At 43.2% G+C, this 27,797-nt stretch overlaps 1 protein-coding gene and 1 long non-coding RNA gene across 2 annotated transcripts in view; one reads left to right on the forward strand and one right to left on the reverse strand.

Moving 5' to 3' along the window:
- The first annotated feature begins 1,782 nt into the window (after window positions 1-1,782).
- LOC130283414 (uncharacterized) lies at window positions 1,783-5,837 on the forward strand. Its single transcript, XR_008846689.1, has 3 exons — window positions 1,783-2,095; window positions 4,127-4,191; window positions 4,720-5,837. It is a non-coding gene; the product is annotated as an uncharacterized LOC130283414 (long non-coding RNA).
- Window positions 5,838-6,419: 582 nt separating this feature from the next.
- PGM1 (phosphoglucomutase 1) overlaps window positions 6,420-27,797 on the reverse strand; it is a 57,534-nt gene continuing 36,156 nt past the window's right edge. Inside the window, exons 4-11 of the mRNA XM_056532856.1 lie at window positions 26,606-26,731; window positions 19,078-19,268; window positions 18,403-18,557; window positions 16,510-16,625; window positions 12,195-12,330; window positions 10,466-10,649; window positions 9,717-9,851; window positions 6,420-6,703 (exon numbers count right to left, since the gene is read on the reverse strand). Coding sequence (XP_056388831.1) covers window positions 6,614-6,703; window positions 9,717-9,851; window positions 10,466-10,649; window positions 12,195-12,330; window positions 16,510-16,625; window positions 18,403-18,557; window positions 19,078-19,268; window positions 26,606-26,731 — 1,133 coding nt within the window. The 3' untranslated portion in view covers window positions 6,420-6,613. The remainder of the gene's footprint in view (window positions 6,704-9,716; window positions 9,852-10,465; window positions 10,650-12,194; window positions 12,331-16,509; window positions 16,626-18,402; window positions 18,558-19,077; window positions 19,269-26,605; window positions 26,732-27,797) is intronic.

Below are 27,797 nucleotides of genomic sequence, written 5' to 3' on the forward strand. Positions count from 1 at the left end.
TTCGAGTCCAATAAACGCAGAATGTAGAATATTTCATGGCAGTGATATAAAGCTATGTAGAAGAAAGGACTGTCCAGCGCTGGGTTTGCAGATAAAAGCTTGCTTTTATTTGGATATTCCAACAGAAGTCACTTGACAGAGGACAATGTATGTACTATAGTAATATAGAGCTACAGTGGGGATCAAAACTTTGGGCACCCCAGGTAAAAATTTGTATTAATGTGCATAAAGAGGCCAAGGAAAGATGGAAAAATCTCCAAAAGGCATCAAATTACAGATTAGACATTATTATAATATGTCAACAAAAGCTACATTTTATTTCCATCATTTACACTTTCAAAATAACAGAAAACAAAAAATGGCGTCTGAAAAAGTTTGGACCCCCTGCAGAGTTAATATCTTGTACTGCCCCCTTTGGCAAGTATCACAGCTTGTAAACACTTTTTGTAGCTAGCCAAAAGTCTTTCAATTCTTGTTTGAGGTATCTTTGCCCATTCTTCCTTCAAAAAGTCTTCCAGTTCTTTGAGATTTCTGGGCTGTCTGTCACGCACTGCTCTTTTAAGGTCTATCCATAGATTTTCAATTATGTTGAGGTCAGGAGATTGTGAAGGCCATGGCAAAACCTTCAGTTTACGCCTCTTGATGTAACCCCCCGTGGATTTTGAGGTGTGTTTAGGATCATTATCCATTTGTAGAAGCCATCCTCTCATTAACTTCAGCTTTTTCACAGACGGCATCAAGTTAGCATCCAAAATTTGCTGAAATTTTATTGAATCCATTTTTCCTACTACTCGTGAGAGGTTCCCTGTGCCACTGGCTGCAATACAACCCCAAAGCGTGATTGATCCACCCTCATGCTTAACAGTTGGACAGAGGTTCTTTTCATTAAATTCTGTTCCCCTTCTTCTCCAAACGTACCTTTGCTCATTCCGGCCAAAAAGTTCAATTTTAACCTCATCGGTCCACCACAGAACTTGTTTCCAAAATGCATCAGGCTTGTCTATATGTTCATTTGCAAAGTTCAAATGCTGATTTTTGTGGTGAGGACGTAGAGAAGGTTTTCTTCTGATGACTCTTCCATGAAGACCATATTTGTACAAGTATCTCTTTATAGTGGAATAGTGTACCACAACTCCATTGTCTGCCAGATCTTTCTGGAGGGATTGTGCAGTCAAACGTGGGTTTTGAATTGTTTTTCTCACAATCCTGCGAGCTGCTGTTCTGTCTGATATTTTTCTTGGTCTTCCAGATCGTGCTTTAACTTCCACTGTTCCTGATGACTGCCATTTCCTAATTACATTCCGAACAAAGGATATTGACATCTGAAAACGTTTTGCTATCTTCTTATAGCCTTCTCCAGCTTTGTGAGCGTCAACTATTTTCAGTTTCAGATTTCTAGACTTAGAAGAACCCATGGTGCTGATTGTTGGGGCAAGGTCAGATGAGTCTGGGCATTTAAAACCTTTGAGATTGACATCACCCAGTCTTCCCAGATGATAAATGAGAACAATCCATGACACTGGCAGGTCTCAGCTTTGCAAAGGGGGCAGTGCATGCTATAAATTCTGCAGGGTGCCCAAACTTTTGCAGACGCCATTTTTTTTGTTTTCTGTTATTTTGAAAGTGTAAATGATGGAAATAAAATGTAACTTTTGGTGACATATTATAAGAATGTCTAATCTGTAATTTGATGCCTTTTGGAGATTTTTCCATCTTTCCTTGGCTTCTTTATTAACATTAATACACATTTTTACCTGGGGTGCCCATACTTTTGCTCCCCACTGTATGTAATATTGTAATAGAGATATGTATTATAGTAATATAGAGCTATGTAATATGTTGATATAGGTAATATTGTAATATAGAGATTAGTAATATATATTTTTTTTGTTTCTTTTCAGGGGAGAAAACATTGAAGCTCTATTAATAGTCGACTCTTTCACGGTCGCTAATTGTTAATCCGATATTTGACTCCAGGTCCCCGCAGCGCCGATGGAAGCCGAGAGGGCAGATTAGGCCAATGTCCTCACAAGGTGGCCTCTCTCCCCCGCTAAATAGGAACCTTGTTTAATAATCTTTCAGTGGAGGCCGAGATGTAAGGAGACTTCTTTTTTTTTTCTTCTCTCTCTCTCTCTCTCATGACATTTTAAATGACTGGGGGTCTGCGGCGTTACAGTACGGCACTGTTACATGCACGTATGATGTCATCGCGAGGGGGGCAGGTATAGGAGAAGCGCTTTCATTACTGCTTGGAGCCCGGCCAGCACTTTTCAGTGTCTACCACAGAGAATTAGGTCACATTGCGCTTCGTGTAACCCGATGCAGAAAATATGGTGACTTTAATAGAGAGACAATTCACGTATCGAATCATCTTAATAAAGGAAATAAATGACTGGTCGAAGGCCAGGAGGAGGATGAGATTATCTTTTTATTTTTAGGGGGGAATCGGATCAATCTGAACGGTCTTTATTGGGAACTTTTTGTGGAAATGGCGACACCTAGTGGCTAAAGTTCACTTTGCAGCCTGGTATAAATTTAAACCAATGTTTTCTTAACAGTTTGTCTTTTGCTGTTGCATAACTACAACTCCCAGTATGTCCGGGCAGCCGAAGGCTGTCCGGACATGCTGGGAGTTGTAGTTTTGCAACAGCTGGAGGTACCCTGGTTTAAAACACTGCTATAGTTTTGCAACAGCTGGAGGCACCCTGGTTTGAAAACACTGCTATAGTCCCAGCATGCCCTGACAGCTGTAGGCCAGCGGTTACCAACCATGGTGCCTCCAGCTGTTGCAAAACTATAACTCCGATCATGCCCTAACATCCTTAAACGAGTATTTTCCAACCAATGTGCCTCCAGCTGTTGCAAAACTACAACTCCCAGCATGCCCGAACATCCTTAGGTGAGTATTTCCCAACCAGTGAGCCTCTAGCTGTTGCAAAACTACAACTCCCAGCATTCCCAGACAGCCTTTGGGCAGTGTTTCCCTAACAGAGTGCCTCCAGCTGTTGCAAAACTACAACTTCCGGCATGCAAGTACATGTTTTGGCCAATGTTTCCCAACCAGAGTGCCTCCAGCTGTTGCAAATCTACAACTTCCAGCATGCCCAGACAGCCAACGGCTGTCTGGGCATGCTAGTTGTAGTTTTGCAACAGCTGGAGGTACCCTGGTTGAAAAACGCCAGTCTACAGTCTTGCCGGATTGTCACTGGGAATAAGATAGGGCCAGAAACAAAACCCCCAAAAAATGCTGGGAGTTGTAGTTTTACAACAGCTGGAGGCACACTGGTTGGAAAACCCTGGCCAAAGGCTGTCCGGGCATGTGGGGGTTGTAGTTTTGAAACAGTTGGAGGCACCCTGGTTGAAAAACATTGAGATAGGGGATAAATAGTTGATCAGTGGGTGTCTGATCACTGGGACACCCCACCAATCATGAGAACAGAGATCAACTGTCCTTTGAGTGAATGTAGCGACCGTGTATAAACTCGACCCCCCCACTCCATTTATTCTCTATGGGGCTTCCCAACATTGCCAAGCGCTGAACTGTATATTATTTGTAATTCTTAAAGACTAGCGATTTCCAAACAGTGTGTCTCCAGCTGTTACAAAACTACAACTTCAAGCATGCCTGGACAGCCAAAAGATCGAGGCATGCTGGGAGTTGTAGTTTTGCAACAGCTGGAGACACACTGTTTGGAAAACCCTGTTATAGACAGTGAATTCATTCCATTGACTCTGGGGCCAGTTGACCTCAAGTCTTGTGATCAGTGTGGGCCTCAGGATAACCTTGTAAAGGAGTTATCCAGGATTGGAAAAAACATAGCTGCTTTCATTTAGAAACTGCGCCATTTTTGTCTTCAGTTTGTGTTCGGTATTGCTGCTCAGTTCCATTAAAGTGAATGGAGCCGAGTTCTAATACCACGTCCTAACCTGAGGAAGAGTGGCGCTTTGTTTTGTAGAGCCATAAATCATATTTGGAACCACACCGAGCTGTATTAGGGCTTGTTTTTTATAGGACAGTCAGGCATGACTAAGGTAGACAGAAACCCGTCTGTTTTCTTACTTGTGCTTTCATTCTGTTGTATTACCCATCTGCCTGATTACAGGTTTTAGAAGTTTTTTTTAATAGATTTGGAATAAAAATGCCTTTGGATGGGTTTATGAAAACTGGAATCTTATGAACTACAGGTGGAGGTGAGACGACCATCTTTTCATTTGGGTTGTACTTTAATGGTGCTTTAAATTTTAACATAAAATGCAACATGACGAAAAAGAATTAACTAGGCAGGCTTGGTGCACACTGCGTTTTTACGCTATGGTGTACAGCCCAAAAATTCGCTACAATCCCTTTATTTTTTTTTATTTTTTTACAGCAATATCTGTTTCTAGCATCTTATAATGTTCTATGTTAAATGGAGACAAAAAAGCAGCATAAAGCCACATTTAATTGAAAAAAATGTTTAAAATAATTTTTTTTTTTTTTATATATCTATAAAAATAAGGCAGTTGTGCTACTTTTTTAATGCTTCGTGCAGTAAAAATTATGTTTTTTTTATTCGGTGAGTCAGAGTGATTAGAGAAATCCCACTTTTTTTATGTTTCATTACTTTAATAAAAAAACATAAAAGTTATAAGATTATATACGGTATGTTATTTATTAGCTTTTTTTTTTTTTTTTTTTACACTAATTCTGAACCTCATATCTTTGTTTTTTGCACCTAGGAGCAGTGGCCAGTTGGTTCCAGGGTGATCTGTAGTTTTTATTGGTGTCATTTTGGGGTAGATGTGACTTTTTGATCACTTTTTAAATTCACGTTTTCCTGGGAGGCAAATGACCAAACAAAAACAAGAAAAGAAAAAACGAAAAAAAAAAAAACAACAACTAGCTCAAGTTTTTATTTTATTTTTTTGTGGTATTCATCATGCACCATATAATGCTATATTTTTATAGTCCAGGCATTATTTATGTAAAGAATATTTTGGGGTAGATGTGACTTTTTGATCACCTTTTAAATTCACGTTTTCCTGGGAGGTAAATGACGAAGCAGAAACAAGAAGAAAAAAAAAACAAAAAGAAAAAAAAAACAACTAGCTCAAGTATTTTTTTTTTTTTGTGGTGTTTATTATGCTATATTTTGTTAGTCCAGGCATTTTTTATGTAAAGAATATGAAAAAGAGGAATCTGTTATATTTAATTTTTTTTTACATTTTTCAACATATTTCCCCTTTAATTTAATTATTTATTAATTTTTTTAAATGATCATTTAGCGCTTAATGTTTAGGAGCGGCAGGCACTGTGTGATCCCTTCTACTGTACACTGCAATACTAATGTATGTATACTAATTAATACTTCGCTATTGCTAAGAACTATCATTTTGCTGTCACAGAAGGACAATCCTGGCAGCCACAAAGGCAGCATAAGATCAAAGCGCCATGATATGCAGATTGTCAGATGGGACCCGTATTAAAGGGGTACTCCACTGGCCAGCGTTTGGAACATTTAGTTGCAGGGGTAGCGTTGTGTGTGCGTTATGGGGGTGAGCCACGCCCCCTCGCGACATCAGGCCACGCCCCTCAATGCAAGTCTCAACGCTGTGTGCGCTTTTTGGGGGCATGGCCTGACAGCACAAGGGGCGTGGCCGACCCCGCAACACACACACAGAGTTGAGACTTGCATTGAGGGGCGTGGCCTGATGTCACAAGGGGGCATGGCCGAGAACCACAACGCACACACAACGCGACCCCCCGCAACTAAATGTCCCCAATGCTGGCCAGTGGAGTACCCCTTTAAGGATAGAACAACCAGGATGCTGCAGCTGCTATTAAAGGGGTATTCCAGGAAAAAACTTTTTTTCTTATATCAACTGGCTCCAGAAAGTTAAACAGATTTGTAAATTACTTCTATTAAAAAATCTTAATCCTTTCAATAATTATCAGCTGCTGAAGTTGAGTTGTTCTCTTCTGTCTGGCAACAGTGCTCTCTGCTGACAACTCTGCTTGTCTCGGGAACTGCACAGAGTAGAAGAGGTTTGCTATGGGGATTTGCTTCTAAACTGGGCGGTTCCCGAGACACGTGTCATCAGAGAGCACTTAAGACAGAAAAGAACAACTCAACTTCAGCAGCTCATAAGTACTGAAAGGATTAAGATTTTTTAATAGAAGTCATTTACAAATCTGTTTAACTTTCTGGAGCCAGTTGATATATAAAAAAAAGTTCTTTCCTGGATAACCCCTTTAATCGCTGCATCTAGGCAGGGACTGGAGTAGGTTCAGGACCACAGATGTACATGTAAACCTGAGGACACTTGCCTTTAGTTGGGGTTTTTGTCAATGGGCTCCACACCCTCGCGGAGCAGAGAGTGAACTTCGGGCCCCATTAGAATCCGTTATCGGCATCTAGAATAAAAACAAGACACAAATCTCCGTTTCCAATCGCTTTTACTCTTCCCGCTCTCCATCTCTGGTACATACACGATTGTGACCGACATGAGGACATGGAGACTATGGGGACATATATATATATATATATATATATATATATATATATATAGAGAGAGAGAGAGAGACTCTACACAAAAATAATAGACTTCTGAGGATGAGACTGAACGCGTAGTTTTATGTGATGACCGTGGGGGCTGTGCGGCCCGTCCGCTCCTCTAGTTTGGAGAGTTTCAGTGCAATGGTGACCAGGGGGGCCAACATGTCCTGCGGGGGGAGAGAGAAAGGGGAGTCATTCATTACATGTAGCCACAACAGCGCAGGTCCCACATTTACGGACAAATATAAAGGGTCAAGTAATATTAAAGGAGTATTCCAAAAGGACAGGGGATAAGATGTATGATCGCAGGGGTCCCGTTGCTGGGGACCCCCATGATCTTGGATCCTCCGAGACAGGGGAAGCCCCCTCAATGCAAGTCTATGGGAGGGTGCGTGACGGCCGTCACGCACCCTCCCATAGACTTGCATTGAGGGGGCGGAGCGTGACATCATGAGGGGGCGGGGCTATGACGTCACAAGCTCCCGGCGCCAGCGTTCGGAACAGTACGGAGCAGCGGAGTACCCCTTTAAGTTTGCACCACAAATGTGACAACAATGAATGGACATACACAGACACGCGTGCGGTTATATACGAGGATCATAGGTTGTGCAGCTACACGCGCCATTTTTTTTTATGGCATTTGACATATCGTTGGATTTTCCAATTTGGATGTAAAAAAGAAAAAAACAAGTGAAAATTCTTCATTCCCCCCCCCCCCCCCCCCAATATCCCATTCTATAATACTCGACCCGCCATGTGTCAGAGCTGCCTAAAACGACAGGAAACGCGACCGTAGCCAAAAACCACAGCAGAGAACAGGAAGGAATTCGAGTTTTGGCAGCGGACGGCAGAGACGCTATCTCGGGAGCATAAGAAAGACATTAGGAATTAAGAACTTGTTAAAAAGGTTTGATTCCGGCGCGGCTCTGCGCTACAATAAACCGCGGCGCACGAGTAACAAGGGCATTGTGGGTTTACAAAAGGTTAATTGTGCTTAATCCGCCAGGTAGGAGGCAAAAGTTTATTAAAATGTCATTCACATTGTAAAAAACTAAATTAGGTTATGTCGCTTTTCACGCGGGGAACAATTCACTGGCACTGGGAGTGGGGGGTAAGGGAAGAGAAGTGCAGGTGCGGGTAACCGGAGGAGCTGGAGGGATCCGCAGATACATTTCCTGTTTGGGAACCTCTACGTTTACAAGCAGTAAATGAGGGATTTGAAGGCGACAAACTACACCCTGAATTCCAGCAAATCGTACGGGTGGTGACATAGGATGCCACAGTGCCAGCTCCACCTCTATGGGGCCCGAGAGGGAGCCTGGCAATGAGCCAGTCTACCCACAAGTGCAGATGCTTAAAGGGGTACTCCACTGGAAAACATTTATTTTTTTTTAACTGGTGCCAGAACGTTAAATAGATGTGTAAATGACTTCTATTTAAAAATCTTAATCCTTCCAGTACTTATCATCTGCTCTTTTATTTCCTTTCTGTCTGACCAGTGCTCTTTGCTGACACCTCTGTCCATGTCAGGAACTGTCCAGAGTAGGAGCAAATCCCCTCAGCAAACCTCTCCTGCTCCGGACAGTTCCCGACATGGACAGAGGTGTCAGCAGAGAGCACTGTGGTCGGACAAAAAGGAAATTCAAAAAGAAAAGAACTTTCTGTGAAGCATACCGCAGCTGATAAGTACTGGAAGGATTGAGATTTCTATATAGAAGTAATAACAAATCTGTTTAACTTTCTGGCACCAGTTGCTTAAAAAAAAAAATCCAGGGGAGTACCCCTTTAAACAAAATGTAACGCCAGGAATTCTTCTGCACTTGGTTGGAAGTGGAGGAACCATCATGTGAAGAGCAAAATATGGGCATTTCATGCCAGTCAGGAGCCCCCAATTCCATATGGTCCTGGTCACTCACTCTAAGCCAGTGAGTCTTTGGGATTGTCACTCACGAGTGGGGAGAGAAGCACGCGGCAGAGTCCACTACTCTACCCTCTTGTTCTAGCCAAAGGCTGTCTGTCCGGGCATGCTGGGAGTTGTAGTTTTGCAGCTGGAGGCATAGCGCTTGATAAAACACTGCCCAAGGACATGTCAAATTTTTATTAGCATTTTAAGACTTCAACCCATCACTAGAAGAGGGTAGAGATGGGTGCACGGCCGCACGCTTTTCTCAGAGGTGGTGCTGTTTTTGGAAGAGGTCAGCTTTGTTTTTTTTTTTTATCCTGGATAACCCCTTTGACTTAAAGGGGTACTCCAGTGAAAACCTTTTTACTTTTAAATCATCTGGTGGCAGAAAGTTAAACATATTTGTAAATTACTTCTATTAAAAAATCTTAATCCTTCCTGTACTTATTAGCTGCTGAATACTACAGAGGAAATTATTTTCTTTTTGGAATGCTCTCTGATGACATCACGACCACAGTGCTCTCTGCTGACTTTATAATAATAATAATTATAACGCTTTATTTATTGTTGTCCTTCGTGGGATTTGAACCCAAGTCCCCAGCACTGCAAGGCAGCAGTGCTAGCCACTGAGCCACCATGCTGCCCTTAGCATACATCTGCTGTGCATGGTTGCTAAAATGGACAGAGATGTCAGCAGAGAGCACTGTGTTCGTGATGTCATCAGTGTTCCAAAAAGAAAGGAATTTCCTCTGTAGCATTCAGCAGCTAATAAGTACTGGAAGGATTAAGATTTTTTAATAGAAGTAATTTACAAATAAGTTTAACTTTCTGCCACCAGTTGATTTAAAAGAAAAAAGGTTTTCACCGGAGTACCCCTTTAAGGGGGGGGCTCCACTGGCCAGTGTTTGGAATGATGTTTTGGCGCTGCAGGGGGTGGCCACGCTCCCTCGTGACATCACGGCCACACACCCTCAATGCAAGTCTATGGGAGGGGGCGTGACGCAGTCACGCCCCCTCCCATAGGCTTGCATTGAGGGTGTGTGGCCGTGATGTCACAAGGGGCATGGTCAACCACCGCAGCACAAAAACAGTGTGCGCAACATCTATTTCCAAACGCTGGCCAGCGGAGTACCCCTTTAACAAGCTTCCAGGCCATCAACACAGCCCAGACATCCATTTTCCAGCATAATGTTTCTGGGAAGCATTGATAACATTTCCGACAGAACAGACTGTGCAGGTGGATGCTGTAGGTAGCATCAATACAGCACATGACCTACCTGAGGGTCCTCGTATATTTTGGGGATGTCCTTCTCGTAGCTGTCTATATACAGCCGAATAGTTGCTCCGGCGCTGCCGGTGCCGCTCAGTCTGTAGATGATGCGGGAGCCATCGGTAAAGATGATCCTTAAGCCCTAATGACAGTTTGGTACAATGTTTAATATGATGATATAAGGTGAAGGAGGTGAAGTTTTGCTACAGTCTCAGGTAGGAGAACAGCTCTCTACAGAATAAATACAATATAAAAAAATACAGAAACAATATATAGAAAAAAAAAGTATATATTATAATTTTTTATTATTATTATTATTATTAATAAGACAACAATAATGATAATATTTAATGATGATTGATCATAACAATAAAATAATAATAGTAATAATTATTATTATATATTATATATATATATATAGTTTTTTTTTAAATAAATATAATTATTATTATTATGACAATAATAATGATAATAATAACAATATTTGATGAAGATTCATTATTACAATAATAATAATAATGATAATAATAATAATTATAATAATAATGATAATAATAACAATGATAATGATAACAATAATAATAATAATAACAATAATAATGACAATAATAATAATGACAATAATAATAATGATAATAATAATAATGATAATAATAATAATGATAATAATGATAATGATAATAATAATGATAATAATGATAATAATGATAATAATAATAATGATAATAATAATAATAATAATGATAATAATAATACCTGGTTCCTTGAGATACTTCCATCCACTGGATCGCTGTACTCAAAGTTATCAGCTTTGTCCACCGTGTAAACTTTATCCCCCACAGAGAACTTCTGCCCAATAAAGGAGCGATCAAACATGATGGCCTCCAGGTCCTTCATCATTTTGTTGGCTCCATCTGAATCAACTTCTTCATAGTCGTATCTACAACAGGATACAAGGAAAGACATGAATGTGCAGAAGTGTATTGACTGAAACCCCAAAAACAACCCAACACCAACATAATAGTAATAATTTATATTCATACAACATTACATTACATATCATGTACTACTGCAACTGTAGAATAGTGAGTGCAGTATAATACAGGATATAACTCAGGATCAGTACAGGATAAGTAATGTAATGTATGTACACAGTGACCTCACCAGCAGAATAGTGAGTACAGCTCTGGAGTATAATACAGGATATAACTCAGGATCAGTACAGGATAAGTAATGTAATGTATGTACACTGTGACCTCACCAGCAGAATAGTGAGTACAGCTCTGGAGTATAATACAGGATATAACTCCGGATCAGTACAGGATAAGTAATGTAATGTATGTACACTGTGACCTCACCAGCAGAATAGTGAGTACAGCTCTGGAGTATAATACAGGATATAACTCAGGATCAGTACAGGATATAATGTAATGTATGTACACAGTGACCTCACCAGCAGAATAGTGAGTACAGCTCTGGGGTATAATACAGGATATAACTCAGGATCAGTACAGGATAAGTAATGTAATGTATGTACACAGTGACCTCACCAGCAGAATAGAGAGTACAGCTCTGGGGTATAATACAGGATATAACTCAGGATCAGTACAGGATAAGTAATGTATGTACACAGTGACCTCACCAGCAGAATAGTGAGTACAGCTCTGGAGTATAATACAGGATATAACTCAGGATCAGTACAGGATAAGTAATGTAATGTATGTACACAGTGACCTCCCCAGCAGAATAGTGAGTACAGCTCTGGAGTAGAATACAGGATATAACTCAGGATCAGTACAGGATAAGTAATGTAATGTATGTACACAGTGACCTCACCAGCAGAATAGTGAGTACAGCTCTGGAGTATAATACAGGATATAACTCAGGATCAGTACAGGATAAGTAATGTAATGTATGTACACAGTGACCTCCCCAGCAGAATAGTGAGTACAGCTCTGGAGTAGAATACAGGATATAACTCAGGATCAGTACAGGATAAGTAATGTAATGTATGTACACAGTGACCTCACCAGCAGAATAGTGAGTACAGCTCTGGGGTATAATACAGGATATAACTCAGGATCAGTACAGGATAAGTAATGTAATGTATGTACACAGTGACCTCACCAGCAGAATAGTGAGTACAGCTCTGGAGTATAATACAGGATATAACTCAGGATCAGTACAGGATAAGTAATGTAATGTATGTGCACAGTGACCTCACCAGCAGAATAGTGAGTACAGCTCTGGAGTATAATACTGGATATAACTCAGGATCAGTACAGGATAAGTAATGTAATGTATGTACACAGTGATCTCACCAGCAGAATAATGAGTGCAGCTCTGAAGTATAATACAAGAAGTAACTATGGCTCAGTGACTGCACCTTTATGAAGAATATCGCTGGTAAACATTTGGTAGATAACTAGGTTTATTTTAGCAGATGATTCTATAGATGAAGATCTGGACTTAGTGAGACTATTACCTGGTGAAGAAATTACGTCCGTATTTTTGCCAGTGATCTTTCAGGATGACTTCTACGCTCTGTTTCCGTGTAGCAATGATGGATAACCAGGCGAGAACAGCCCACAATCCGTCCTTTTCCCTGATGTGATCCGACCCTGTCAGGATTCAAGCAATAAAAGTGAATGTTATAGAGAAGAATCCACTGAGGTTTGTACAACTGCAAAATGATCCTTCACATTAGGAGATGTCGGGCGGCTAGAAGCCTCCATGTTACTAAGCAGGACCCGGTCCTATATCCATAGGGCCACCTCTACATTACAGGGGGGGCTCCTACAACATTGGGACATATCTGGTTGCCATCAGTCCTCACACAACAGAGCTCTTGCTTCCAGCAGTAAAGAGGTCAGGTACGTGTGGTCACATTTAACTAAAATGAATGAAAGTGATGTACAGTGGTCCCTCAAGTTACAATATTAATTGGTTCCAGGACGACCATTGTATGTGAAACCATTGTATGTTGAGACCATTGTATGTTGAGACCATAACTCTATGGAAACCTGGTAATTGGTTCTGAAGCCCCAAAATGTCATCCAAAAATAGGAAAAAGTGAGGAAGAAAAATAAGTAGATAACTAATAAAGATAAAGCAAATCCTTGTATATAATAGTAAGGCTGTGTTCACACGATTTCGCTATACGGTCACCTATGTCTCATTCATTTGAAGGAGCCGAACGGAGTCAGATAGTGGCTCATTTTTGCCCCGTATCTGGTTTTGTGACCGGACCTAAAACCGTGGTATGAATGAGATACGGGTAGCGTCCAGCGGGAATACGGGAGCACCAGGAGTTCCCCGTATAGCTCCCCGTATAGCTAAAACGTGGTGTGAATGCACCCGAATAAAGATCTGCTGGAGCTGTAATCACTGTCTATGTAGAGGACAGGAGCTTCTTCAGGATCCTGTACAGTACACAGTGTCCTAAAAAAGTAACATGGAGCCGCCCTCACCTGGTGTCCAAAGAAGCAGCCAATCCTGGTACAGGTAAAGAGTACAGAAAATGTAATATCTCCCTGTGATGTAGGGGGCGCTACCAGACAACAGTCAGTGCATACACTTCAGTAATACAGGTAAAGAGTAGTACAGATCATGTAATACCTCCCTGTACTGTAGGGGGCGCTACCAGACACCAGTCAGTGCATGCACTTCAGTAATACAGGTAAAGAGTAGTACAGAACATAGTGCATGCACTTCAGTAATACAGGTAAAGAGTAGTACAGAACATGTAATACTACCCTGTACTGTAGGGGGAACTACCAGACACCAGTCAGTGCATACACTTCAGTAATACAGGGGTTTTACCAGTAAATGTCCATTCTGATTGGTCGGTTCTTCCGGCCATTGACACGTTTCACAGATCTGGACTGTCTGTAGAATTGTATGGTGATTCTGGTTTCAAGTTACAATGGTCCAGAAAAGACAATTGTATGTTGTAACTATTGTATGTTGAGGCCATTGTAAGTTGAGGGGGCGTGGCCGTGACGTCACAAGCTTCCGTCCCGCATTGCCAGTCATCCGGCCCAGAGCGAAGTTTGCTCCGTGCATCGGATGTCTGGGGTGCTGCAGCCAAGATCGCAGGGTTCCCCAGCAGCAGGACCCCAGCGATCAGACATCTTATCCCCTATCATTCAAGTGTTCACTCTGGCTACATACACCCCAGACATCTCCCCCGAAAAGAGACGCGGTCACGCTACAAATAGACCCGAGAATATCGTCCAATAATAACTTCATGACTCCTTTGTGTAGCACAAACATTACCCAGTCCATTACCAGTCATAGGAAAGTTTTGGCTTGGATACATTTCCATATAAAATGCTGAATTTAATTTGTACATCTGTAAAATAATAAAAAATAAACAATAAAAAAAAAGTGTCCCGCAAATCAGTCGCCAAATCAAATGTTTATGTACAAAAGGTCCCGGTAGGAAGGGAAGTGCGCGGTTAGTCTGTAGCCGAGCACCGACTTATACCAGCAATGTTCATACATCACAATAATTCTGTCTGTGCCAACAGGGAACGTGCTGGGAAAAAACGGAACGGATTCCGGAAATAGATAAACGCGGCTTCTGTCAAGTGCAGCCTACACTGAGAGGAGACATGACACCCCGATGCGCAGTGCAGGGGTTGATGTCACTAATCAGCGCGTACGGCAGTAGTGCAGAGGAGATTGCTGCGTGGAACAGGTTAGTATCTGTTTCTGTTCTCTACTGGCTCAAAGGGGGTGGGTCTACCTACCAATATACCTGGCTACCTAAATACCTACCTACATACCCAGCTACCTAATTACCTGGCCACCTAACTACCTAAATTCCTTGTTACAGAACTACCTATCTTCCTACCTGGCTACCTAACTGCCTAGCTAGCTACCTGGATACTTACATACCTGACTACATAATTACAAATCTACCAACATACCTGGCTAAATAACTACCTAGCTACCTACATGCCTGGCTACCTGCCTACCTACATATGTGGCTTCCTAACTACCCACCTGGTTAACTACATACTTGCCCTTTTTCTGTGCAGGACACCAAGGATTACAGTTTGGGGACCTATAGATGGGGAGATTGTGTACAGGTGAGGAGGGCACTGGAAAAATGCGGAGTCTAACATGTTTGTCCTTCAGATGCTGAAGAGATGAGTTTTGGCTGGAAAAAGTTGACATGCCGGTCTGATCCGGATGGCAGTCTCTCACAGAGGGTCCTTGCTTTACTTGGCCCAGGGGCCCTGAATGTTGTGAGTCCACCCCTGTACATACATTACCTATCCTGAGTTATATCCTGTATTATACTCCAGAGCTGTACTCACTATTCTGCTGGTGAGGTCACTGTGTATATACATTACATTACTTATCCTGTACTGATCCTGAGTTATATCCTGTATTATACTCCATATCTGCACTCACTATTCTGCTGGTGAGGTCACTGTGTACATACATTACATTACTTATCCTGTACTAATCCCGAGTTATATCCTGTATTATACTCCAGAGCTGTACTCACTATTCTGCTGGTGAGGTCACTATGTACATACATTACATTACTTATCCTGTACTGATCCCGAGTTATATCCTGTATTATACTCCAGAGCTGTACTCACTATTCTGCTGGTGGGGTCACTGTGTACATACATTACATTACTTATCCTGTACTGATCCTGAGTTATATCCTGTATTCTCCAGAGCTGTACTCACTATTCTGCTGGTGGGGTCACTGTGTACATACATTACATTACTTATCCTGTACTGATCCTGAGTTATATCCTGTATTATACTCCAGAGCTGTACTCACTATTCTGCTGGTGAGGTCACTGTGTACATACATTACATTACTTATCCTGTACTGATCCTGAGTTATATCCTGTATTATACTCCAGAGCTGCACTCACTATTCTGCTGGTGAGGTCACTGTGTACATACATTACATTACTTATCCTGTACTGATCCTGAGTTATATCCTGTATTATACCCCAGAGCTGTACTCACTATTCTGCTGGTGGGGTCACTGTGTACATACATTACATTACTTATCCTGTACTGATCCTGAGTTATATCCTGTATTATACTCCAGAGCTGTACTCACTATTCTGCTGGTGGGGTCACTGTGTACATACATTACATTACTTATCCTGTACTGATCCTGAGTTATATCCTGTATTATACTCCAGAGCTGTACTCACTATTCTGCTGGTGAGGTCACTGTGTACATACATTACATTACTTATCCTGTACTGATCCTGAGTTATATCCTGTATTATACCCCAGAGCTGTACTCACTATTCTGCTGGTGAGGTCACTGTGTACATACATTACATTACTTATCCTGTACTGATCCTGAGTTATATCCTGTATTATACCCCAGAGCTGCACTCACTATTCTGCTGGTGAGGTCACTATGTACATATATTACATTACTTATCCTGTACTGATCCTGAGTTATATCCTGTATTATACCCCAGAGCTGTACTTACACTCACCTAACTTTTAATGTAGATTGAGATGTAGATGATAAAATTGCATTTAAAAGGGTGAATCATAAAGGAGTTCCCCGCTGACCATGTGAATAAAGAGGTTGCGGCTGGTAAACAATACGGCACTGTTCTGGGGTCCATGAAGGATCACGGTTCTCTCTTTACTTTAGTTGGCTGATCAGTGGTGGTAAGAGAAGTTGGGCCTCCTCCGATCCCATATTAATGGTCTCCCCCGGAGAGCCCCTTAAATCCCAACCCTATCCCGATTCCCCAGCGTCATGTTGTGATTAACCCCCGAGGATTGCATCTTACCGGTTCCGAAGCTTTCCTCTCCGCACAGCGAGAGTTTATTTGCATCCATTAAATTTCCAAAGAATTTCCACCCGGTGGGGGTCTCGTATAAAGCGATCTTTGTAGCTTTTGCCACTCTAAAAAAAATAAAAAAAATAAAAGCAGGGAATGAAAACAGTGGATTATGGTTTTCACGGCTCCGCTCGGGGTAGTTAGCGGCGCTCGCTCTAATTAAGCTCCGGGTTTTCTTTTTTTTTTATTTTTGCTTTGCGAAGTGTTTTTACTTCATATATTTTTTTTAATGAAAGAAAAAAAGGTTTCACGCGCCGACATGACACGTAATAAACACGGAGAGTTTTTAAAGTTTTATGGACTTACAAATCCAGGCCTCGGCTTTCTCACAATTTTTATTTTCCCCATCGTCATAGTGACAAGGGGACGGAGGAGAAATACAAGGACGTGTGTGTTTGGCCGGTCACATACTTTATAATCTGGACTCTTATTTATTAAAATGTCAAAATCCGACAGGTTCTGGGGTTATAACAGGGTTTCCCAACCAGGGCGCCTCCAGCTGTTGCAAAACTACAACTCCCAGCATGCCCGGACAGCCATCGGCTGTCCGAGCATGCTGGGAGTTGTAGTTTTGCAACAGCTGGAGGCACCCTGGTTGGGAAACCCTGCTGTATCATTTAAATGGGAACAAGTCCTATAGTGCGAATGTTCAATGTGGGGTCTAGTAAGATGTCTCCAATACACCGAACGTTTAAAGGGGTACTCCCCTGGAAAACTTTTTTTTTTTAATCAACTGGTGCCAGAAAGTTAAAACAGATTTGTAAATTACTTCTATTTAAAAATCTTAATCCTTCCAGTACTTATCAGCTGCTGTGTTATGATCCGCAGGAAGTTCTTTTCTTTTTGAATTTCCTTTCTGTCTGACCACAGTGCTCTGTGCTGATACCTCTGTCCATTTTAGGAACTGTCCAGAGTAGGAGCAAATCCCCATAGCAAACCTTTTCTGCTCTGGACAGTTCCTAAAATGGACAGAGGTATCAGCAGAGAACACTGTGGTCAGACAGAAAGGAAATTCAAAAAGAAAAGAACTTCCTGTGGAGCATAACACAGCAGCTAATAAGTACTGGAAGGATTAAGATTTTAAATAGAAGTAATATACAAATCTGTTTTAACTTTCTGGGACCAGTTGATTTAAAAAAAAAAAAAAAATATTATAATATATATATATATATATATATATATATATATATATATATATATATATATTTCCAGTGGAGTATGTCTTTAAAGGAGACCTACCCGAAGAAAAAAAGACTCTTTAAAGGGGTACTCAGGCATTAGGTAAAAAAAAACTAAAAATGATGCATGAGCATATAACATATTTATTTTTTAATTAAAAAATTCCAAAATTAAAAGGACAACTGTAGTGCAAGACTTTTATATAATGCTGTGTCCGGGCTGCAAAAATAAACAAAATAAACTTTAACATACCTTCCTACGTTCCCCCGTCGGTCCGGTACGGGCCTCAAGGTCCGAACCTCATTCAACGGGTACGTCGCAGAGCCGTCGGCGTATCACCGGCCACAGGGATGTCCCACCCCAGCCGGTGATCGGCTGAGCACACTGTCATGTACGAAGCCGGCCAGAGCTCCTTACTTACATGACAGTGGGCTCAGCCTATCACCGGCCGGGGTGGGACATCGCTGCGGCCAATGATACGCCGACGGCTCTGCGACGTCCCCGTCCCCAGGAAGTTGAATGAGGTTCGTACCGGACCGACGGGGGAACGTAGGAAGGTATGTTAAAGTTTATTTTGTTTATTTTTGCAGCCCGGACACAGCATTATATAAAAGTCCTGCACTACAGTTGTCCTTTAAAATTATTCAACACTAAACACGTTACCTGTCCAGCGCTCCACTGGTTGGCATGCTCCTGGCAAATCCACGAACACCCGTCTGCTGGAAGTATGGAATACTAAAAATATTCGCTGCAATTACAGCCACAGAGTCCGATGGGTTAACAAAGAAGGCGTTTTTGCCAAGAATCATGTTCCGGTCCTGATGACAAGAAGAGAAAAAATTTGATAAGTAATTAAAGGGGTACTCCGGTTCTCCAGCTTTCTTAACATTTTGTGCAGAACGCACGGAGCCGGAGGCTGTGATCGTGATTTCACATCCACGACCCCTCGTAACGTCGCACCACGCCCCCTCCATTCATGTCATAGGCATGAATGGAGGGGGCGTAATGTGACGTCACGAGGGGGCGTGGCCGTGAAATCACGACCACAGAAACCCGGTGTATGTTTACAACGCCGGGTGCTGCGGGAGATCGCTGGAGGCCCCCGCGATCAGACACAATATCCCCTATCCTTTGGAAGAAGCTATCTGACTGTGACCATTGTCAGCCATATTGACGCTAATTAAAGGAAATCTGTCATCAGTGGGAGGTCCGCAGCATCAGCACGGACTCGCTTACGTCATTCTGTTTTTTACCAGATGAATGAAGTAATGATATGTAGTTTTTCCTTGGAAGTAAATTGAAAGGAAAAGAAAAATCTTTCCATGGAATCCAACCTACCCCATCTCCATCAAAGGCTGCGCCAAAGTCATGTTCTCCGCTCTTCATTATCTCTACCAATTCGGATGCATAAGTTAAGTTTGGATCAGGATGTTTTCCCCCAAAATCCTCCAGTGGGGTGGAGTTTAATGCAGAGTTTGCAGGGGCACCAAGCTCCTCACAAAGAATCTTTTTTACATAGGGTCCAACAACTGTTTAAAAACAGAAAAGCAAGTTCTTATCTGGAATCATTATATATACACACAGGGATGTGGAATTTCTATCGCCCGACGCCCGGGACTAGCAGTTTTGGGCGCCGGGCAGGCGAATTTGTCCGGCCCTTAGCCCGGCATCGGGCAAGCAGGGCCGGACCTGACAAGTGCCGCGGCGATCTGCAGTCTGTATGGAGCGGGCTCCCGACTCCTGCCCGCTCCATACTCTGCAGCCTGTGTAGCAGAGCAGGGGAGATGAGAAGCTGTGTATTTGTCTTCTCTCCCCTGCTCTGCAGACGTGCGGGGGGAGGAAGATGAGGGGGCGTGGCTTATTTCTCCCCGTGCAGACCTGCGTCCTCTGCCTTCGCTCCCCGCACGTCTGCACGGGGAGATGCTTGCTCTGGGTGTATGGAGCGGACTCGGGACTCGTGCCCGCTCCATACTCTGCAGCCGGGGGCCGCCGCTAATAGCCAGCATGCAGCGATCGCCGCGGCTGGCTATTAACCCTTTAGATCGCCGCTGTCAAAGCTGACAGCGGCGTCTAAAGGGAGATGTGAACGCTCCCTGGTGGGCTAGTGGGGTGGATCGCCCCCCTGCAGCGCGATCGCGGGGGGAGATCCACTATAGAGGTAGCCGGAGGACTTACCTCTGCTTCCTCCTGTCCCGCTCTGTCATTGATAGATCCAGGCTGGACCAGGCTCTATCAATGGATCACAGAGCACAGAGATTAATAGAGTTCAGTAGAACTCTATTCATCTGTCTGATGAATCTAATGATTCCTCATAAGTCTAATAAAGTGTCCAAAAAAAAAAAAATCATAATAAATAAAAGTTTCAATAAAAGTTTGAAAGACACATAATAACCCAGTGGTCTTCAAACTGTGCCCCTCCAGATGTTACAAAACTACAATTCCCAGCATGCCAGGACAGCCGTTGGCTGTCCAGGCATGCTAGGAGTTGTAGTTTTGCAACATCTGGAGGGCCACAGTTTGAAGACCGCTGCATTAACCCCTTCCATGTTAAAAGTTCAAATCACCCCCTTTTCCTATATAAAAACATGTAAACATATCGCTTCGTGCGTAATTGTACCACCTATTAAAATATAACATTATGTATCCCGTACGGTAAATGTAAAAAAAATACCAAACCACAGATTTGAAATTTTTATAATATCCCATAAAAAAAAGTAAAAAAGCGATTAAAAAGTCAGATCAATACCAAAATGGTACCGATACAAAAAAACAGATTATGGCGCAAAAAATGAGCCCTCATACAGCCTGGTATGCGGAAAAAAAATAAAGCTACAGGGGTTAAAAAATGGCAAATAAAAAAAATTAGAAAAAGTCCAGAATTAGTAAAACATGACGTAAACGATACAAATCTGGTATTGCGTAATCAGGCGCCTAAAGTATAAAACTAACATGTTACCTCAACCACAAGGTAAATGGCGCAGAAAAGAAAACCACGAAATTTGCAAAATTATCTTTTACTATTTCAATTTCACTTCCCTTAATGTATATATTTATATATTTTTTTAGTTCGGAGAATGTTATTGAAAAATTAAAAGGTATCTTAGTAGGTAGTTATGGCTATTATAGGGCGAGGAGGAAAAAACGAGAGTGTAAAAGCGAAAATTGGCCGGGACAAGTAGATCGTCATGAGGGACAAGTAGATTTTGCTCCATTTTAGTCCCGTGGACAAGTAGTTTTTTATAAAATTTCCACACCCCTGTACACAGTAATGTATACACTGGACGTACCATATAATACAACTATAATACTGTATTTATTGGGGTATAACACGCACTGGCCTATAACATGCTCCCTAATTTTTCCGAGGAAATTTGGGTAAAAAAGGTTGAAATGAGGGTGCGTGTAAATGCGTGCAAACCCCAAAACACTCTTTCTAGCCCAACAGAAGCCGCTGTGGTTCAATTAATTAAAGCGGCCGCTATAATTCATAAAACTGCAGCGGCTTCTGCGGGGCTAGAGTCCCAACGCTGCCAGATTCCCATGTCCTCCCCATTCCTGGCTTTACTTGTCCAGTGGGGGCGCTCCTGCACTGTCCTGCACTGTCGCTGTGCACTGATGAGTGACGTTGCGTTGAGGAAGTTACTTGTCAGTGCGCAGCGCACAGTGACAGCGCAGGACACCGCTGGAGCGCCCCCACAGGACAGAATAATATGAAAGCCGGGGATGGGGAGGGACATGGGAATCAGACGGCAGCAGGATCTGGCCCCACAGAAGCCGCTGCAGTTACATGATTGAAAGCGGCCAGAAAGAGCTTATAGGCGTATAACACGCAGATAGACTAAGCTTAAAGGAAAACTGTCACATATTTTCTCCCGCACTATCCACATGTACTGGTGGATAGTGCGGGAGACGCTGATTAAAACGAGCCCTACCTTGGTCTGATCCGCGCCGCCGTTCGCCCGCACTTGTAGTTTTAATCTCTGTGTATATCCGGCTGTAACTGGCAAAGGCGGGGCTTCTGCGGGCTAACGGACACTGACGTCAGCGCCGCTCATGAATATTCATCCCTCCTGTTCTCCCTCTCTTCGCCGCTCCTAACCAGAGGGAGGGATGAATATTCATGAGCGGCGCTGACGTCAGTGTCCGCTAGCCCGCAGAAGCCCCGCCTTTGCCAGTTACAGCCAGATATACACAGAGATTAAAACTACAAGTGCGGGCGAACGGCGGCGCGGATCAGACCAAGGTAGGGCTCGTTTTAATCAGCGTCTCCCGCACTATCCACCAGTACATGTGGATAGTGCGGGAGAAAATATGTGACAGTTTTCCTTTAAAATTTTAGTTAAAAAAATGCATGCTCTATGCTGATAAACAATGGTGTATATTTATATATATATATATATTTAGTTATAAAATTATGTGTGTTAGATACAGTTCGCCTGGCACTGCATATATTAGGTCAAAGCTGACGTATATGGCATCATACGATAGTCGCTGGAAGTCCAAGAGAAAGGAGGTGCTCACGCCCATAGTGCACAAATCGCTTCCAACAATAGGTATGTAGAGAAAAGCACTCGCCACTCTTCTGGTAGTATTTTCTTGTTTCTCTTTATTCAAGTGATAACAAAGTGCATAATGTGAAAGGACAAGCAGCGCCGGGAGAGCTCTTCAAACCGGTCACAGCTGTTTCATAGTACAAGACTACTTCATCGGACCTTCATGTATACACAGTGTGTGTATACATTATAGGGGACGTCCAGTGTATATTTTCTGGTGGCACAAACACTGGACGTCCCCTCTAATGTATACACCCACACACACACTGGACGTCCCCTCTAATGTATACACCCACACTGGACGTCCCCTCTAATGTATACACCCACACACACACTGGACGTCCCCTCTAATGTATACACCCACACTGGACGTCCCCTCTAATGTATACACCCACACACACACTGGACGTCCCCTCTAATGTATACACCCACACACACACTGGACGTCCCCTCTAATGTATACACCCACACACACACTGGACGTCCCCTCTAATGTATACACCCACACACACACTGGACGTCCCCTCTAATGTATACACCCACACTGGACGTCCCCTCTAATGTATACACCCACACACACTGGACGTCCCCTCTAATGTATACACCCACACACACACTGGACGTCCCCTCTAATGTATACACCCACACACACACTGGACGTCCCCTCTAATGTATACACCCACACACACACTGGACGTCCCCTATAATGTATACACCCACACTGGACGTCCCCTCTAATGTATACACCCACACACACTGGACGTCCCCTCTAATGTATACACCCACACACACACTGGACGTCCCCTCTAATGTATACACCCACACACACACTGGACGTCCCCTCTAATGTATACACCCACACACACACTGGACGTCCCCTCTAATGTATACACCCACACACACACTGGACGTCCCCTCTAATGTATACACCCACACACACACTGGACGTCCCCTCTAATGTATACACCCACACACACACTGGACGTCCCCTCTAATGTATACACCCACACACACACTGGACGTCCCCTCTAATGTATACACCCACACACACACTGGACGTCCCCTATAATGTATACACCCACACTGGACGTCCCCTCTAATGTACACACCCACACTGGACGTCCCCTCTAATGTATACACACCCACACTGGACGTCCCCTCTAATGTATACACACACACACTGGACGTCCCCTATAATGTATACACACACACACTGGACGTCCCCTATAATGTATACACACACACACTGGACATCCCCTATAATGTATACACACACACACTGGACGTCCCCTATAATGTATACACACACACTGGACGTCCCCTATAATGTATACACACACACTGGACGTCCCCTATAATGTATACACACACACTGGACGTCCCCTGTAATGTATACACACACTGCACGTCCCCTATAATGTATACACACACACTGGACGTCCCCTATAATGTATACACACACACTGGACGTCCCCTATAATGTATACACACACACTGGACGTCCCCTATAATGTATACACACTGGACGTCCCCTATAATGTATACACACTGCACGTACCCTATAATGTATACACACTGGACGTCCCCTTTAACCCCTTAAGGACTCAGCCCATTTTGGCCTTAAGGACTCAGACAATTAAATTTTTACGTTTTCATTTTTTCCTCCTCGCCTTCTAAAAATCATAACTCTTTTATATTTTCATCCACAGACTAGTATGAGGGCTTGTTTTTTGCGCGACCAGTTGTCCTTTGTAATGACATCACTCATTATATCATAAAATGTATGGCGCAACCAAAAAACACTATTTTTGTGGGGAAATTAAAACGAAAAACGCAATTTTGCTAATTTTGGAAGGTTTCGTTTTCACGCCGTACAATTTATGGTAAAAATGACGTGTGTTCTTTATTCTGAGGGTCAATACGATTAAAATGATACCCATTATTATATACTTTTATATTATTGTTGCGCTTAAAAAAAATCACAAACTTTTTAACCAAATTAGTACGTTTATAATCCCTTCATTTTGATGACCTATAACTTTTTTATTTTTCCGTATAAGCGGCGGTATGGGGGCTCATTTTTTGCGCCATGATCTGTACTTTTTTTTGATACCACATTTGCATATAAAAAACTTTTAATACATTTTTTATAATTTTTTTTTAAATAAAATGTATTAAAAAAGTAGGAATTTTGGACTTTTAAAATTTTTTTTCGTTCACGCCGTTCACCGTACGGGATCATTAACATTTTATTTTAATAGTTCGGACATTTACGCACGCAGCGATACCAAATATGTCTATAAAAAATGTTTTTTACGCTTTTTGGGGGTAAAATAGGAAAAAACGGACGTTTTACTTTTTTATTGGGGGAGGGGATTTTTCACTTTTTTTTTACTTTTACTTTTACATTTTTTTACATTTTTTTTTACACTTGAATAGTCCCCATAGGGGACTATTCATAGCAATACCATGATTGCTAATACTGATCTGTTCTATGTATAGGACATAGAACAGATCAGTATTATCGGTCATCTCCTGCTCTGGTCTGCTCGATCACAGACCAGAGCAGGAGACGCCGGGAGCCGCACGGAGGAAGGTGAGGGGACCTCCGTGCGGCGTTATGAATGATCGGATCCCCGCAGCAGCGCTGCGGGCGATCCGATCGTTCATTTTAATCGCGAACTGCCGCAGATGCCGGGATCTGTATTGATCCCGGCACCTGAGGGGTTAATGGCGGACGCCCGCGAGATCGCGGGCGTCGGCCATTGCCGGCGGGTCCCTGGCTGCGATCAGCAGCCGGGATCAGCCGCGCATGACACGGGCATCGCTCCGATGCCCGCGGTTATGCTTAGGACGTAAATGTACGTCCTGGTGCGTTAAGTACCACCTCACCAGGACGTACATTTACGTCCTGCGTCCTTAAGGGGTTAATATATACACACTGGACGTCCCCTATAATGTATACACACACACTGGACGTCCCCTATAACGTATACACACACTGGACGTCCCCTGTAACGTATACACACACTGGACGTCCCCTGTAATGTATACACACACTGGACGTCCCCTATAATGTATACACACACTGGACATCCCCTATATAGTATACACACACACTGGACGTCCCCTATAACGTATACACACACTAGACGTCCCCTGTAACGTATACACACACTGGACGTCCCCTATAATGTATACACACACTGGACGTCCCCTATAATGTATACACACACTGGACATCCCCTATATAGTATACACACACACTGGACGTCCCCTATAACGTATACACACACTAGACGTCCCCTGTAATGTATACACACACTGGACGTCCCCTATAATGTATACACACACTGGACGTCCCCTATAATGTATACACACACTGGACATCCCCTATATAGTATACACACACACTGGACGTCCCCTATAACGTATACACACACTAGACGTCCCCTATAATGTATACACACACTGGACGTCCCCTGTAATGTGTACACACACTGGACATCCCCTATATAGTATACACACACTGGACATCCCCTATATAGTATACACACACACTGGACGTCCCCTATAACGTATACACACACTAGACGTCCCCTATAATGTATACACACACTGGACGTCCCCTGTAATGTGTACACACACTGGACATCCCCTATATAGTATACACACACACACTGGACGTCCCCTATAACGTATGCACACACTGGACGTCCCCTTTAATGTATACACACTGGACGTACCCTATTATGTATACACATTACATATACCATATCATAAATAATACATGTTAGATGATCATTTACATATAGAAACTTTAAGGGATATCATGATTTTACGTTTTCACCTATGCACAGTACAGGGCGGTGTTTTCCAACCAGTGTGCCTCCAGCTGTTGCAAAACTAGAATTCACAGCAGGCCTGGACAGCCGAAGGCTGTCCAGGCCTGCTGCAAGTTGTAGCTTTGCAACAGCTGGGAACACACCGTTTGGAAAACACTGGCATAGCGGGATATTTAGCAGACTTGTAGGGGGTTGAGCCAATTCCAAAAAAGCAGGAAAATTTTAGCTTGGAATAAATGGCGCTCACCGCACCTGTGCAGCCAGCAATCCATTCATTCTCTATGGGACGTCTAAACATTACGGAACGCTGCTCTGAGTCAGTCCTAAAACCGATCCACTAGCATCTTCTATTCCGCAGAGAACCATTTAATGGGCCCTAGACATAAACTGGGGCTAAAGTAGAGGCCCCAACACAGCTTTGATCCAATTTCTTTAAGATTTCCTTCTATCCCCTGGTGGACGCCTCACCTCCATGCATGGAGTCAATCCGGATGTGCAGCCTGTTCTGACCTGACAGCAGTTCTTTTAAGGCACTGAAGTCGAAGATGTTCCGCAGCATGTTAGCGTACGCCTCTACGGAGTCCACAATCTCCACTGCAAGGCAAGAAGACATGGCGGGGATAAGGAAGCGCTGGAGACTGAGAACATACGAAACGAAAAGATATTATTGATTCTCATTTTCACAGATTTATTAACTATCGTCAGGGTCAGCAACTCTGCAGACCCCGCAAACTTCTATACGTACAGCGTCCCTTTTAGGACATAGTCGTCAAACGTAACTCCGTCCCACATCAAGTGAAACAGCGCCTCCTCCCTCGCACCAATCGCCATCAGCCACAACTCCCTCCTCCCTCATCTGAAACTCCATCATCCAAAACTCCATCATCCCTCAGACGAAACTTTCTGCCGCATAGCAGAGCCGACACTGAATAGCGTGTACAGCAGAACACGTATAGCAGAGAGCCGTCACTTATTCGGCTCTGCTATACGGCACAACGTTTTTCGTCTGAGGGATAACAGAGTTTTGGATGAGGGAGTTACGGATGATGGAGGAGGGAGTTGTGGCTGATGATTGACTGGAGACTGGTCTGAGGGAGGAGGCGGGGCACCGTTTCGCCTGACGTGTGACGGAGTTACGGCTGACGATGTCCCAAAGTGGACGCAGTATATACGGGAATAACTGCTCCATGTATATAGGGGGAAAAAACTGACCCTGATACGGGGAACAAGACACAACCAAGTGTTTAGAATAAAATACTATTCTCTTTATTAAGAAGCTGACAACGGCGCCATTTAAACTCTTACTGTTTGTTGACCCCTTTTTGCCAGTACAGTGGTCCCTCAACATACGATGGTAACGGGTTCCAGGCGGAGCATCGTATGTTGAGATAACACTGACACTATACATGGAGGCACACAGACAGATGCTCAATGATACTCACATGTCCCCACCGCTCCGGCCCATCCGTTCACCGCTCCTCTCCTGCCATATCACTACCTCGCCACTGCCCTGCGCCATCATCACGTCGCCGCTCACGCGGGGTGCCGTGAGCGGCGACGTGATGATGGCGACAAAGAGCAACAGTGCAGGGCAGCAAATGAGCGGCGAACTGACAGGCCGGAGCGGCGGGGACATGCAAGTATTAATCAGCGGGGGCAC

Source organism: Hyla sarda, chromosome 7, assembly GCF_029499605.1.
Source record: "Hyla sarda isolate aHylSar1 chromosome 7, aHylSar1.hap1, whole genome shotgun sequence".
Taxonomy (NCBI): Eukaryota; Metazoa; Chordata; class Amphibia; order Anura; family Hylidae; genus Hyla; species Hyla sarda.